The sequence below is a fragment of the Brienomyrus brachyistius genome, chromosome 3 (genome assembly GCF_023856365.1).
Source record: "Brienomyrus brachyistius isolate T26 chromosome 3, BBRACH_0.4, whole genome shotgun sequence".
In the NCBI taxonomy this organism is placed as follows: Eukaryota; Metazoa; Chordata; class Actinopteri; order Osteoglossiformes; family Mormyridae; genus Brienomyrus; species Brienomyrus brachyistius.
Window position 1 is genome coordinate 27949447 of NC_064535.1, and position 13030 is coordinate 27962476.

At 43.2% G+C, this 13030-nt stretch overlaps 1 protein-coding gene across 1 annotated transcript in view; it reads right to left on the minus strand.

The window, feature by feature from the left end:
- The window catches only part of LOC125739424 (ras-related and estrogen-regulated growth inhibitor), a 21976-nt gene extending 9384 nt beyond the window's left edge, over positions 1 to 12592 (minus strand). Inside the window, exons 1-2 of the mRNA XM_049009534.1 lie at positions 12364 to 12592; positions 8454 to 8631 (exon numbers count right to left, since the gene is read on the minus strand). Coding sequence (XP_048865491.1) covers positions 8454 to 8514 — 61 coding nt within the window. The 5' untranslated portion in view covers positions 8515 to 8631; positions 12364 to 12592. The remainder of the gene's footprint in view (positions 1 to 8453; positions 8632 to 12363) is intronic.
- Between the last annotated feature and the right edge of the window lie 438 nt (positions 12593 to 13030).

Here is a 13030-nt window from a genome sequence, read left to right on the forward strand (position 1 = left end):
ACACAGTTCCGCGCCCAGGTGATCGCTGGAAGGGACTGCGAGCTCCCAGCTTGTTTTCCACTCGCACGCATCGACACACGGCATCTCGCCACACGCACCACAGCTGCCCAAGTCAGCAGCCTGCGTGCGTCAAGCTCACATTGTGACCGAAAGCCAATTATCTTCTGGCAAAGAGGGAAAATGAAACGATCAGTTAATGGGAACGAAATCTGTTCTCTGGGCCCGTCTGGTTCCATTGTGCCTGACGGGAAAACATGGAAAACAACCATTATGAACTGATTCAAAAAGACATTCTTTATGGTAATGAAAACGCGCGTTCAGTTTATGCCACACAAAGATATGTTAGGAGTGAGATAATTACATCGTAGAATGCAGCAGTATTGATATTCTGACCAGGAGCCGTGAGTAACTCTTTGCATCCTCCTAAGTATCACTGCACAGGAATGCTGCCCTGAAAAACATAGGATTCATATGTTTTAACATCTGACCACTGTGCTAATGCGCTGCCTATGTTCAGTTTTGCGAAATCTGCAGGGAACCTCCGAGTTTCCTTTCATAACGTCTATGTTTCCATGTCGACTCTTTCACTCCAGTACCCCAAAATGGAGCCGTGAAAACTGCAACGTTAATTCAGCTGCAGAGTCCGTTCTGCCACAATCTAACCAAAGCCACAACCGGTGTAAGTGTAAACATATGAGTCACTCACTTCCTCCGAGCTCTGGGGGTCAGATTTTCATGTCACAATATCTGCTTCTGGTGAAAATCTTCCCAGACCCCCCATCCATCAGTGGACGGTCTTTTCCGCTGGGGTCAAATTACTGTTCCCTTGGCAACGAATATCCCATTAACTAAATCCAATTTGAGGAATATAAGCAATGAAACAAATGAATGGAAATGCAATTAAGACCAAACCGCGAATCCAAGAGACAGTCTTATCACAAACAGTCAGTTCATATTCACAGAGATCTGCCACAAGAAGATTTTTTTATTTATTTCCAAATGTTCTCCCTGATGGGATAATGAGAGTATTTACTAACTATTACTAATCAAGGAAAAAGCCAGGGAACCTAACCAGCTCCTATGGGTCAGCAGGATGCTAGTAGCACGTACTGCTACTAAACAGGAGTCTTATCCTTCGCATCTTGGTAATTAAGTAAATAAATGTACCAGTCAGATCAATTTCCTTCCCTACTCAAAAACCTCTAAAATAAGAGACCGTCAGTCTGCCACAAAGCCTCATCCATGTCATAATATTTATCCAAGAGCTCTGGAAGCAGACGTGCGTGATAAGCACGCCTGGAGACTTGGGAGCTTATGTGAAATCGCCGCTCCTCTACAGCGCCGGCGAACAGCTTCAGTAAAGGCATCTCACTCTTATGGAAGAGCAAAGATCACAGATAGCCTCCCCTGTAATTTTATTAAGTGCTCGAGCTCACAGTGACTCTGCCATAGATACCAGTTATTTTGAGTGAAACAGATGCTCAAATATGTCTTCCTAGAGACAGGTAGCCCAGGCTCCACAGATAACCTTGGCAGACTGGTCTTTTGTCTGATTGGGTACTATTTTTAACATTCTTCGAGTGAGCTCTTGGCCATTTGTGTGAATTCACCTTCCTGTGATTGCGAAGTAATTAACATATCAATCCACTGCAGAGATAATATGATTGTTGCGACTGTGCCGAGTGCATAGAGCTTGGCTATACGGTGCGTAGAGCATGGTGTTGGAAGCTGAAATCCCTTTTACTTTACATCTGGGGTATCAGAGCAGACTTTATAGCCCCGTAGAGGCTTTTAAAAGCTGCTCGGTACAGTATCATATGGGATTACAGCACAAGGCATGTGATCACTGCTAGCTCCATATTGTGGATATTGGATGCAGTTTTGAGCAGTACTGTAAAATTTGCTTCGGCTTGGATGGAGAACAGAGCAACAGAACACCGGGATGAGAGGACAGAACAGCAGGAAGGACCGAGAGCGAATGACAGTGGATTTGGCATCAGGTGGGGCAAACAAACACGAAGAGACAGACTTTTTGGAAAACAAGGACTGAAAGAAAATAATGCAAAGTCCTAAGGTCACCTGACTCATTCCCCCCACCCCCACCCCCCCACCACCCTACAGCCTCACAATAACAGCAAAAACTTTTTGGCAAGGCTCAGGGGAGGAAAGTGTGCATCAAACTACAAACGCTCTGCTTTACAGTATTTTTCCTGTCTGTTCTTTATTAAAGAAACCATCAAAAAGTCTGACATGTAGAGCAGTAATACAGCCTTGATGTATTATGTATATTGCGTGATGGGAAATGGGAAAATAACACAATCCACTTAACCGCTCAATTCTTTTTCTGTTGTTGTATGCGGAGGATTGATGTAACATCTGTTTTCGGTATGTCTCCGTACCTCGCAACAGCCCACAGATAAAGATCATTTTCCACGAAGAAGAGGAATGGCGGAGCTGCTGAGATGTGTTTCTGCGAGTTCCCCTTAAGGAAAGACCAGGACGGCTCAGTTTCTTGCCACCTTGTATCGATGACTGATACACCGGCATGAGGATGGGTTCAATCCACCTGGCCCCTCTAGGTGTTTTAGATCTCGGATACCTTTCTGTGTATAATATCACACCTTTCTAAAGGGCCACGCCTCGTTCACCTGGCTTTAGGGCGGCCTTGGGTTTCCAGTATGACACAGAAAAGTGTGATGCGATAAACTTTGTGTAAATAATGCCAGCAGGAGTGTTACCTCTCTGTTGCATAAGAAAGTTATTTAGGACATAGAGTTCCGCAGTAGCTGAATCATAGAATCGCTCTCTAAATCTTCCCATAAAAGTTCTTTCAAAATGTATCATGAACACCGTTACTGAATGGGGTGACTTTCTAGACTCTTATATAAAGGAAGTAATGACATGGTTTGGCTACATGAAAACACACCGTCTTACACCCGAAGTATATAAAAAGCAAGAGTCAGATACATACAGTAGCATCAGAAACTGCTGCCTGATAAAAATTAGCCGTTACATTTAATTCTTTATATGAAAACACTGTGAATCTCAGCACAAAAAAAAAAAAATAGGACCCATTTATTTAGAATTTGCATTAATACTGAAAACTACATGAAATTCAAGCAACCAGAGCGATCACTGAGCTTTAGTTTTGTGGGTATCAGATAGACAGTCAGTGTAGAAAACCATTTTTCACTAAACCAGATTGAGAGATTCTGGAAAGTTCCCTCTCAATGGACGTCAACCAGAGCATTTACTACAAACCGCTGAAAAACAAATGAAAGCATATTTTAAAAAAATGTATATTGGACTGTCATTAAATACTGGGAGACTTCCAGTTCTCTCAAAGGCAAAGAAAAGTCCTTAAAAGACAAATGAAAACTGTGACTCGTCTGGGGCCGACTGACCTGAAATGGTCAAGGGAGGGTGAACATGAAAACGTCCACAACAAAACGCAAGGGGCCCCAATCGCTCAGCAGGTGAAAACTCTTTAAGGAAATATAGGGAAAGTCGAAGGAAATTAACGCAAATTTGGCACATAAAAGCAGGTGGCCTTTCATGTTTAAATTCTCCTCTAAGGTGGATAATGGCTGGATCTTCCATCGCTCTTCTTCATTTTTTGCCTGTAACTTGGGTGATTCTATAATTTTTGAAGGTGGGGAGGGGGCATAAAAGGGGCCATAATTCATACAGAAGGACCAACCAATTATATGTCTTGAATTGGTGAGTAACAAGAGTGTGCTTGTGGCCCCGCCCCTGCATGCAGCACTGCCCCGTTGGGTAACCCCAGTCATCTGGGGTGCTAATGTCCCTCCCTACATGTGGTGTATTTCCCAGTTTTTCCAGTCCACCTCCCCTTTTGCAGATCAGTTCCATAATTTTTATCACATGATCCGGGTTAAATTAAGGTGGTTTTTAGCAGCTTAAATATTATTCATTTTACAGATTCGTAGACTGACCACCTCAGAAACAGCTAAACCAGTACAGGGACACATGGACTTGGAGCCGATCCCAGTGAGCATATGGGAGCGGGCAGGGGCATCGCCCAGCACAGGATGCCAGCTCACTGCAGGGCACGCAATATTTAGTGATGCCAACTCACTGACTCGCATGCCTTTGGACTACAGAAAGACAGCAGTCTGACCAGAGGAGACAAGAGGATTCCACACACAGGGCAGCATCTGAACCTCCTTTGATGCAATAATGAAGCCTTCCCAGAAAGGTCATTAAAAAGAATAATTCAAACAGCATCTTAGAAAGTATCCAATAGGATTATATTTGGTCTGTAGGACTCTGTAGCCTCTGTCAGTTCTGGTCAACTCAACTGAGCAGTTACACCTCTCTGTTTGGTTACTACTTGACCGTAAACAGTTAAAGAGGCCAGTTTGTGCATAAAATTTTGTCTGCTACATGTTCACACAATGACATGCTTTAAGAAGGACGTGTAATAGTGAAATATCATGCCATTTGTTGTATGTAATGTAAGGTGATACGAACACACACGTTCGATAAAGGGAAACACTGGAGTAGCAGACCTATCTTGCCAGTTTGATTTGATGAGGGTCACACGACGTCTGAGATGCAGCGACACCACGAGATCCGGCAGTCAGTGCTGGAGCCCAGGGAGCGCTGAGGTGACTTTATGTTCTGTCCCCCTGAGACGCCGTAAACTCAGCTTCCAGGGTAAAGTACAAAAAAAAAATGTGCTGAAAGTCTGTTGATCCACTGAAGTCTTCTAAAGATCTTATCTCAGACTATTGAGAACAATCACCTTGAATTGCTGGTAATGTTGTTTAAGTCAAAGCCCAAATCCGAATGATTCAGCGCAGACGCAGGGGGGGTCATGTCTCTTTCCATCTCTGTTTATGCCACAGCATCTGTCCCCAGTTTGACTGAATTAGCAACACAGGGATTTATAAACGACATTGGGACTGTAAATAATGCCAAGTGGTGAACATAACTGCGAATTTGTTCCAAGCCATACAATGCTGTTCTCATTTCTGCTGCGTGGTGATGCAGTCTCTGCTGTCTGCTGTCCTCATTCCAGTGTTTTCCACGACCTCTCCAGGACAAGCATGGCCCAGTCCATCAGCGGTACTCAGCAAAACGAACGTTGTTGGAAAAGCAGTAACTGACGTGCTTTACAGCCACAATAAGACTATAAACATTTGCCAGGCCCCTCGTTTTCTCGTTCTCATGTGCCAAAATCTCTCCTCCCATCCATCCTAATTCCTAAATCCAGCCAACCAACCAGAAAAGCGGTCAAAGCTCTTAAAGTGAAAACAAAGGGCAGCAAATCAGTGAGGAAGCTCATAGAGGACAAAGGGAGAATTTAATTCTCAGCTGGACAATTTCCTGCTGAAAACGGGATTCTTGTATCAGCTCTTCCTGTCGTCAGCCAATATCCCGGCGGCTCTGTGGTCTGTACCGCATATTTGTAGTCACTGATAAATGGTCATCGTCTTAACAAGCATGGAATGGGAGACTGATGGTACCACGTCTCACTTCCACACTAAATATGACAACTAGTTTGTGCTTAGTTTACATTTTTCTAGTGGCAAAAATTTGATTTATTAGCAAAAATGACACACACAGAAATGAACAGCAGTGATCACTGGTAAACAATGATGTGTGTGTGTGTGTGTGTGTGTGTGTGTGTGTGTGTGTGTGTGTGTGTGTGTGTGTGTGTTTTAGTGATTCTACGTGAGAGCAGACTGCCAGTTATTTGACAGCTGTGAATAAAACTGTTTACAGCAACATCTGGGCACAATGAATTTGATTTATTAGAGAGCGGTTCCTAACAGAGAATTTGGAGAATCTTGTCCTTCAGCACACAGGCTGCATGGGACTCTGGGTACTGTAGGCATATTGGTGCAATTTATATTTAGCTAAAACTTGCCCCCCAAGATAAAATGATAAAACACCACAGGTTTAAAATATCTGAACACTTCGGATTAAACATATGGTCATAATGGCTGGACAGGTGGCAGTATGTAAAATGTATTAACCTGAAGGTGAAATAGACAAATAAAAATGATATCAAGTAATGTAAAATGCCATGCAGAAACTCGAGAGATTACTCCCAAGAACTTCACTGGTTAAAATATGTACGATAAACATACCTGTGTATTTACTGACTTTTTATTCTGAGATGTCCTATAGAATTTCTAATGGTTTCTAGTTTGCAATTTTGCAAAAAAACAAATTCATAATCCTAGATAAAAATTATGATGTTGATAATAAATAAAAATAACTGGCTGCTAGGTTTGCACCAGGAGAAGGACGTTCGGTTCATTCTGTGTCTAACCCCAATCCTAACCCTAACTTAACCTACCTCAGGGGAAAAAATTGCAAATAGGCAAACTGGCAAGTGCTATAATTCTGGATTTCCGAAGTTTAACCCCCCCAGAGCTGCACTTGGATTCAGAATCGGCCCTAGACTTTCGTCCATACAGGCCCATACAGCCACAGAAAAACATAGGCGACCTCTCTATACTTATAAACTAACCTACATTTTTAAATCCTGGTTTAACTGTAGTTCTGCTGGCAGAAGGCTACGCTGAGCAGCAGATTGCTTCCAGGTTTAAATGTGACAATGTGTGTGTAAGCAGTACACAAGAACAAGGTGAAGAGACTGAGCACGACCAGACACCAGCCAGGCAGAGGGCGGAAGAGACTTTCTAATGCCAGATATCACCATCAACTTATCCATCAGAGCTGCACGATTCTGAAAAAAGATGTGAATCGCGATTCCATTTCTTAGAATTGAGATCACAATGCACTTTTAGGAGAGTTCATATCAAGGCCCTAGAAGCAGGACTGAAGTCCCATAAAGCGAGGAAAAAGCCCTTCATTAATGAGAAGTAGAGATGAACCAGACTGCAGTTTGCAATATATATATATATATATATATATATATATATATATATATATATATATATATATAATATTCACAGACACACACCCATAAACTGAGAGATGAGTGAAACAAAAATCTGTGCTGTGGTCTCTTCATTCTTTCTGCAGCTGTACCTACCAATCAATACAGTTTTCCAAGTGGGTTTGTGTCACCCAGGACAGGTTTTGCCCCCCCCCACACCGCATACCAGATAAGGCTCACTGTTATGATGCCTCATAATACACAATAAAATTCTCCCTGATTTTTGCTTTTCTTATTTTGCTCATAATTATTTTTGCTATATTGCAGACAATCTTCTTGAAGTACCCTTTCGATAACCCTGCTCGTTAATTTTCATTAACAATATTCTGCATAATTAGGTGAAATCAAGGACAATTTCTACTTTTAAATGATGAACAACTTTAAAGTATTTGGAGACCAAGGTTGCTTTTCCAGTGAAGCATGTTTACCAGAATCAATGTTTTAATTAAACTCTTGCCAAATTAAACATGGTAAGTTGAAAAGGTTGCAGGCTGGTTTCCTGTTTTTTAAGTGTTTCCATCAGCATAACCCGGTATGTCACTCTCGTCGCAAGCAGAATGAAGTACAGGAAAAAACAGATCACTACTCTTTATTTGTTTATTTTGAAAATATAAATGTCACATTTGACACACCATTGTCGTTACCTGGGAAGCAATTCAATATCTAGCAGTATTTCTACCAGTTTCTCTCTCTAACATAAAGCAGAGAAAAACGCCACAGAATGAAAGTCCTTTTTCATTGTACTTAACACTATTTGACCTTTCTACACTGCGGGGCCTTTAATTGCCAACCACTGGGGTCTGCATATAAAGCAGAGAATTTCTCCCAAATTTTTGCACATGTTACTGTGATTTACATGGAGTTTGAAAATGAAATGTCCTTATAAATGTTATATTCTAAGGCTCATAGACAGGGACTGGAAGAGGTATGGATACCTTAGCTGGGGCCTAACACAACACAGGGGTCCTTCACTGCGTAAAATAATATGTGAAATTTGGTGTGGGAGGGGGGGCAAGGTTACATTGTACTTTGTGTTCATTTTAACTACCAGAAATTTAATGAATATATAACATCTACTTGAACAGGCAAATAACTGTATTTTAATATATAGTTTAACCAGTTTTTGAAGTCACGATTCTTATTCGGTACCAGCAGATATTGAGAGGTCCCTGGGACTCGTACTGCGTACTAGTGAGTACTGACCAATTCAAGTACCATATAATAGATATAACAGAGCTTACTAGGGATTTACATTCCAAATAAAGGATGCAAGTACAAAGCTACAGTAATGATAGTTGTATCAACTGCAAAACCAAAATCCATGCAAAAATGAATTGCGTTTTAATTAGGGGTGATGTGTGATTCCGTGCCTCAGTGAAGATGCCATGCCGGTGATTGGAAGGTTACTGGTTTGAATCCCAGGGTTGGCGGAGCCGTGTTAGGCCCCTGAGCAAAGCCCTTACCCCCCCCCCCCCCCCCCATTACCCATGGGGCTGTATGACGGGATCCAGCCTACCTGATTTTCCCACGCCGGCCTTGCCGAACACGGCCAGCTTCACCTCTGCGCTCTTCGCCATATCGGCCACACACCGAAGTCGTGTTAGGCGGGTCGCGTCACGAAGGCACGGGTCCCGGGAGCGACACGTTGCGGGATTGGCTCAGATCCTCGTCACCTGGACTCCGCGGCAGCAAGTCTAGGGGGACGTTTGCAGGAATATCATTACGCGTGACACATGACCGGCGCTGTTGAGTTATGGCCGGTTACAACTAATGCTTTGCAGGAGCAGGGAAACCATAGCCATTAACAACCATGGAGGCAACACGAGTGCACACATTGCATGGAATTCTGCTTATAAACGAACACATATGCCAACTCTGTTTAACATCTACACAGTTCTGGGATAAGAACTGAAATCCCTGGTCAATAAAATTCTAAACATATTAGAAAGACGGGGCGGCATGGTGGTGCAGTGGTTAGCACTGTATGGGGCGGCATGGTGGTGCAGTGGTTAGCACTGTATGGGGCGGCATGGTGGTGCAGTGGTTTGTAAGGCGGCATGGTGGTGCAGTGGTTAGCACTGTATGGGGCGGCATGGTGGTGCAGTGGTTAGCACTGTATGGGGCGGCATGGTGGCGCAGTGGTTAGCACTGTATGGGGCGGCATGGTGGTGCAGTGGTTAGCACTGTAGCCTCACACCTCTGGGGCCCGGGTTCGAGTCTCCGCCTGGGTCACATGTGTGTGGAGTTTGCATGTTCTCCCCATGTCGTCGTGGGGTTTCCTCCGGGTACTCCGGTTTCCCCCCACAGTCCAAAAACATGCTGAGGCTAATTGGACTTGCTAAATTGCCCATAGGTGTGCATGTGAGAGTGAATGGTGTGTGAGTGTGCCCTGCGATGGGCTGGCCCCCCCATCCTGGGTTGTTCCCTGCCTCGTGCCCACTGCTTCCGGGATAGGCTCCGGACCCCCCGTGACCCAGTAGGATAAGCGGTTTGGAAAATGGATGGATGGATGGATGGATTAGAAAGACAAAAGACATAACTCATCAAGGCCCCTCAAAGTGCCCCCCAGGGGTACAGTACAGAATGACGGGGGTGTCATTGTGCTATGCACACAGTAGATAACGTGAATATGTCGATTTTCTTCTAATGAGCATGTCTGTTACTGTTTCTCCAAGTAATTTGTATATAAATCCCGGTGGGTGGATAGATTGAAGGATGATGGATGGATGGATGGATGGATGAACAAAAAAGTTAGTACTCAACTCTAAGGTGGTAATATCTCACTGTAAAACATTAACCTCATAATAGTTCCTTTTCACGGATGCGTTAATGACATGAAATTACATCAGATGTTCAGGTGACTCTAGATGCAGTTGCCAGTCAGAGAGATCTACGCAGCGCATTGGCCTGGATCAATAATCAGGGGAAGCACTTCCATGGCAACCGATCTATTATTACCACATGTGGTTAATATTACGAGAAAAGTAACACAAACTCGGCACGACTACACTGTAGCATCAGGTTCTGCTTGTGAGTCGTGTGTTTATTTTCCCACAGGTTGCAGAGCTCAGTAATCATTAGGTGAGGGAGCAATACCCTCCAATACCCTCCAATACCCTCCGCTCTTCCCTGCTGTCAGCTACTGCTCCGTCCAGGCCTGATGTCCGGGCTCTATAAGGCGGAATGATCGCACTGCGTTACCATGACATCGGGCACATGCCAGAAAGAGGGCGTGGCGAGATTGGGGCACTGCCTCATTTCCACCAAGTCCGACACCACAAGCAAGAGGCTTCTGAGAAACACTCGCGACGATGATGCTCCTATATATGCAGGAAGACATTTTGAATTCAGGGAGCTGAAAATCAGAATGACTAATGGACCTCACTGAAGTTCTTTTGTATCGTCGGTAGTTTTCAGTGGTGTCTTCTTGGAGAAATAATCATAAAGTCGCCCATGAACTATTGATATAACAAAAACGTTATATATTTCTTTGATAAAAAACTGTAGGCACGCTGTCCTACATAATTCTTACATTGCATTACCACCAACAAACATAGGGGGTGCTGAAGCACCCTAAGCAGCCTTACTTCCAGCGCTACTTGAATCTCCTGTTGCTAAGGCGATTGATTGGTCGAAGAAGGCTTCGGGTAGTCACTACAGACTCTCCACATCTGGATAACCAGCACAGAATATGACCTCCAGGTCTCTTACGCATCCTGTAGACTGTAAGACCCTGGAATGCTGTGTCCTGTAACGTTATTGTCAGCCATGTGCGGAAGAGGCTAACTGAGGAACCCCATAATCCAACTAGAAGGATCAGACAAACAAACCGCTTCTGTATAAACAGGGATTCATCAGCTCAAGTGGACATAAGTGCCCAAATGAAGCTCAGCCATGAGAACGTCATAAGCGACTCCGGGGAATCGTTTGAGGTGCTCCGTCTGTCAGAGTTTCCGCCAGTGCTTGATTTACCCCTTCTGAAGCGCATGAGCTTTACACTTTTGGAAGCAGTTTTCTTATTCATTAATTATAAGGAATTAGACCTTCCATACTCCTGCGTGATTAAAGACAGCTGAATTTTATACGTGTTGTTTGTTGTCATTCTTGTAATTTTTGGGCTCCAAAGCTGATGCATTTGGCAGTGCATTCGTTCATACTGGTTATAGGTTTCTGGTGTCTGTAATACTTGGCAGCAGGTGAGACACCGCTGTGTTCTATTGCCTCTTGTCTACTCAGTACTGCTCAAGGTCCATGCGGCGTCCTAGGCAAGCTTCACTGCCAACGCTTCCCACTCAAGACAAAGTATAATTTGCTTGCTAAGTCGGCGCCCCTTCAGAAGATAGCGCCCTAGGCAGCTGCATATATCGCCTGGATGGAATATGATTAGTGGAAATGGCGCTACTTAAACATCGGACTAAGGAAGATGCAAGCGTTCAATTTTGAGTCCTGTCAGGCAGCCAAACATTCGAGGAATGCAGTTAAATGAAACGGTTGAATTTTGTGTCGCAACACATAAGAAGACATTTTATTTATATCTTACGTATTTTAAAATACAAGTAGATAGACGCGTTTTTAAGTAGAAGGTATAGAAGGTATATTAGGTGACCTGGCTCCGCTAAAGTTGTTGGCTTTTTTTAAATCACATTTTCAAGATTCGTTCAGCGATAAATGCATAACCAGCGACAGGAAGAGAAAATGTTCACTACTCATTTAATGACTTTCGCTATCACAAACGACGACTGACGACCGCAATTCTGAACGTCTTAATAACTTCTAAAGCCAGCCTGTCCACAGTAAATGCTGAAATGCATGTCTCTGGAAGTCATGCAGCGACAGCTCAGGACATGTGTTTTCCCGAATGTGTTGTTTTTTTTTCCTATACTCTTTCGATCATACTTGTTTACAGCTATCTCATACAATGCACTCGTATTGTAGGTTACAATATCAAAAGCGTACAGATACAGGGCAGCCTGTTTAGCCATTTCGGGCTGCCCTGAAGTACCACGAGTGGCACGAAGTCGCACTTCGACTACAAATGGGATTCATATAATATTCCCAAGAGAGAGAAATAGCTATATGAAACATATTGAGATATTTACTTTTGTAAATGTCATTCAGATTACTGCTTCTATTTCATAATCCTGTAACAGACAAATATCTTGTTAGGCTATTTAAATCTGAAGTCACACACACATACGTACACATATATATTTAAACCTTAATATAAAAATTCTGAAATATTTATCCCAAATGTAAACATGCATTTCAATGTATTTATATTCAGAGTCATACTAGGAAAGTTAATAACAAGAACATCATAGGTACTGATTCCGGACCAGTGCCACACTGACAGATTAAGGCATAGCAATAAGGCAGAAACACAGACGGCAGTTGCAGTTCTTATGAAACAGAAAATGTGTTCTCACCCAAGTTTAAAGCGAGATTTAAAAGAAGAAAAGAAACAAAAATCCGGTTTACTGGGCGGAATCGGCGTTCATTGATAAAGGCGGCTTTACGCGAAATGCGTAGTGCTGCCAGATGCGGAGGCAGCGCAAGTGCTGCTTCCGTGAGAGGATCGCCTGCTTATTGTCCGATCTGAGCCGACTGAACTGCGGCACGCCATCCGCCGGCAAGAGACCCAAGGTCAGTGCTAATATGTGGACTGGAGTACAAACCGGCATCCAGACCCTCCTGTTGAAACTACAGAAGTCGGCTTTGCGTTTTGATCTCCCTGTCTTGCCATCAACAACATGTTGTTGCAATAAAGTTGAATGTAATAGACAGTTTTTCCACAATCAACACTAAATCTGATATCCACTAGGCTATTGCAAAACCAGACTCCATTTCCGGCCAATATTGTGGTTCGGCGTTCCTATCCAAAATGTCAGAATTTGATATATCTACAGGGAATACACTTGTGGGCAGTTTATCAAAATATTAAATATGAAAATATTGATCCTTTGATTGCAAATGTGAGGAAAATTCAACTGGCACTTGCGTTAATATTTGTCAAAAGATTAATCTAATGTACAGATTTTACTTACTGGACTATTGGCAGCCGTTCATTTGATTTGTTTTCGCAGTTTATTCTTT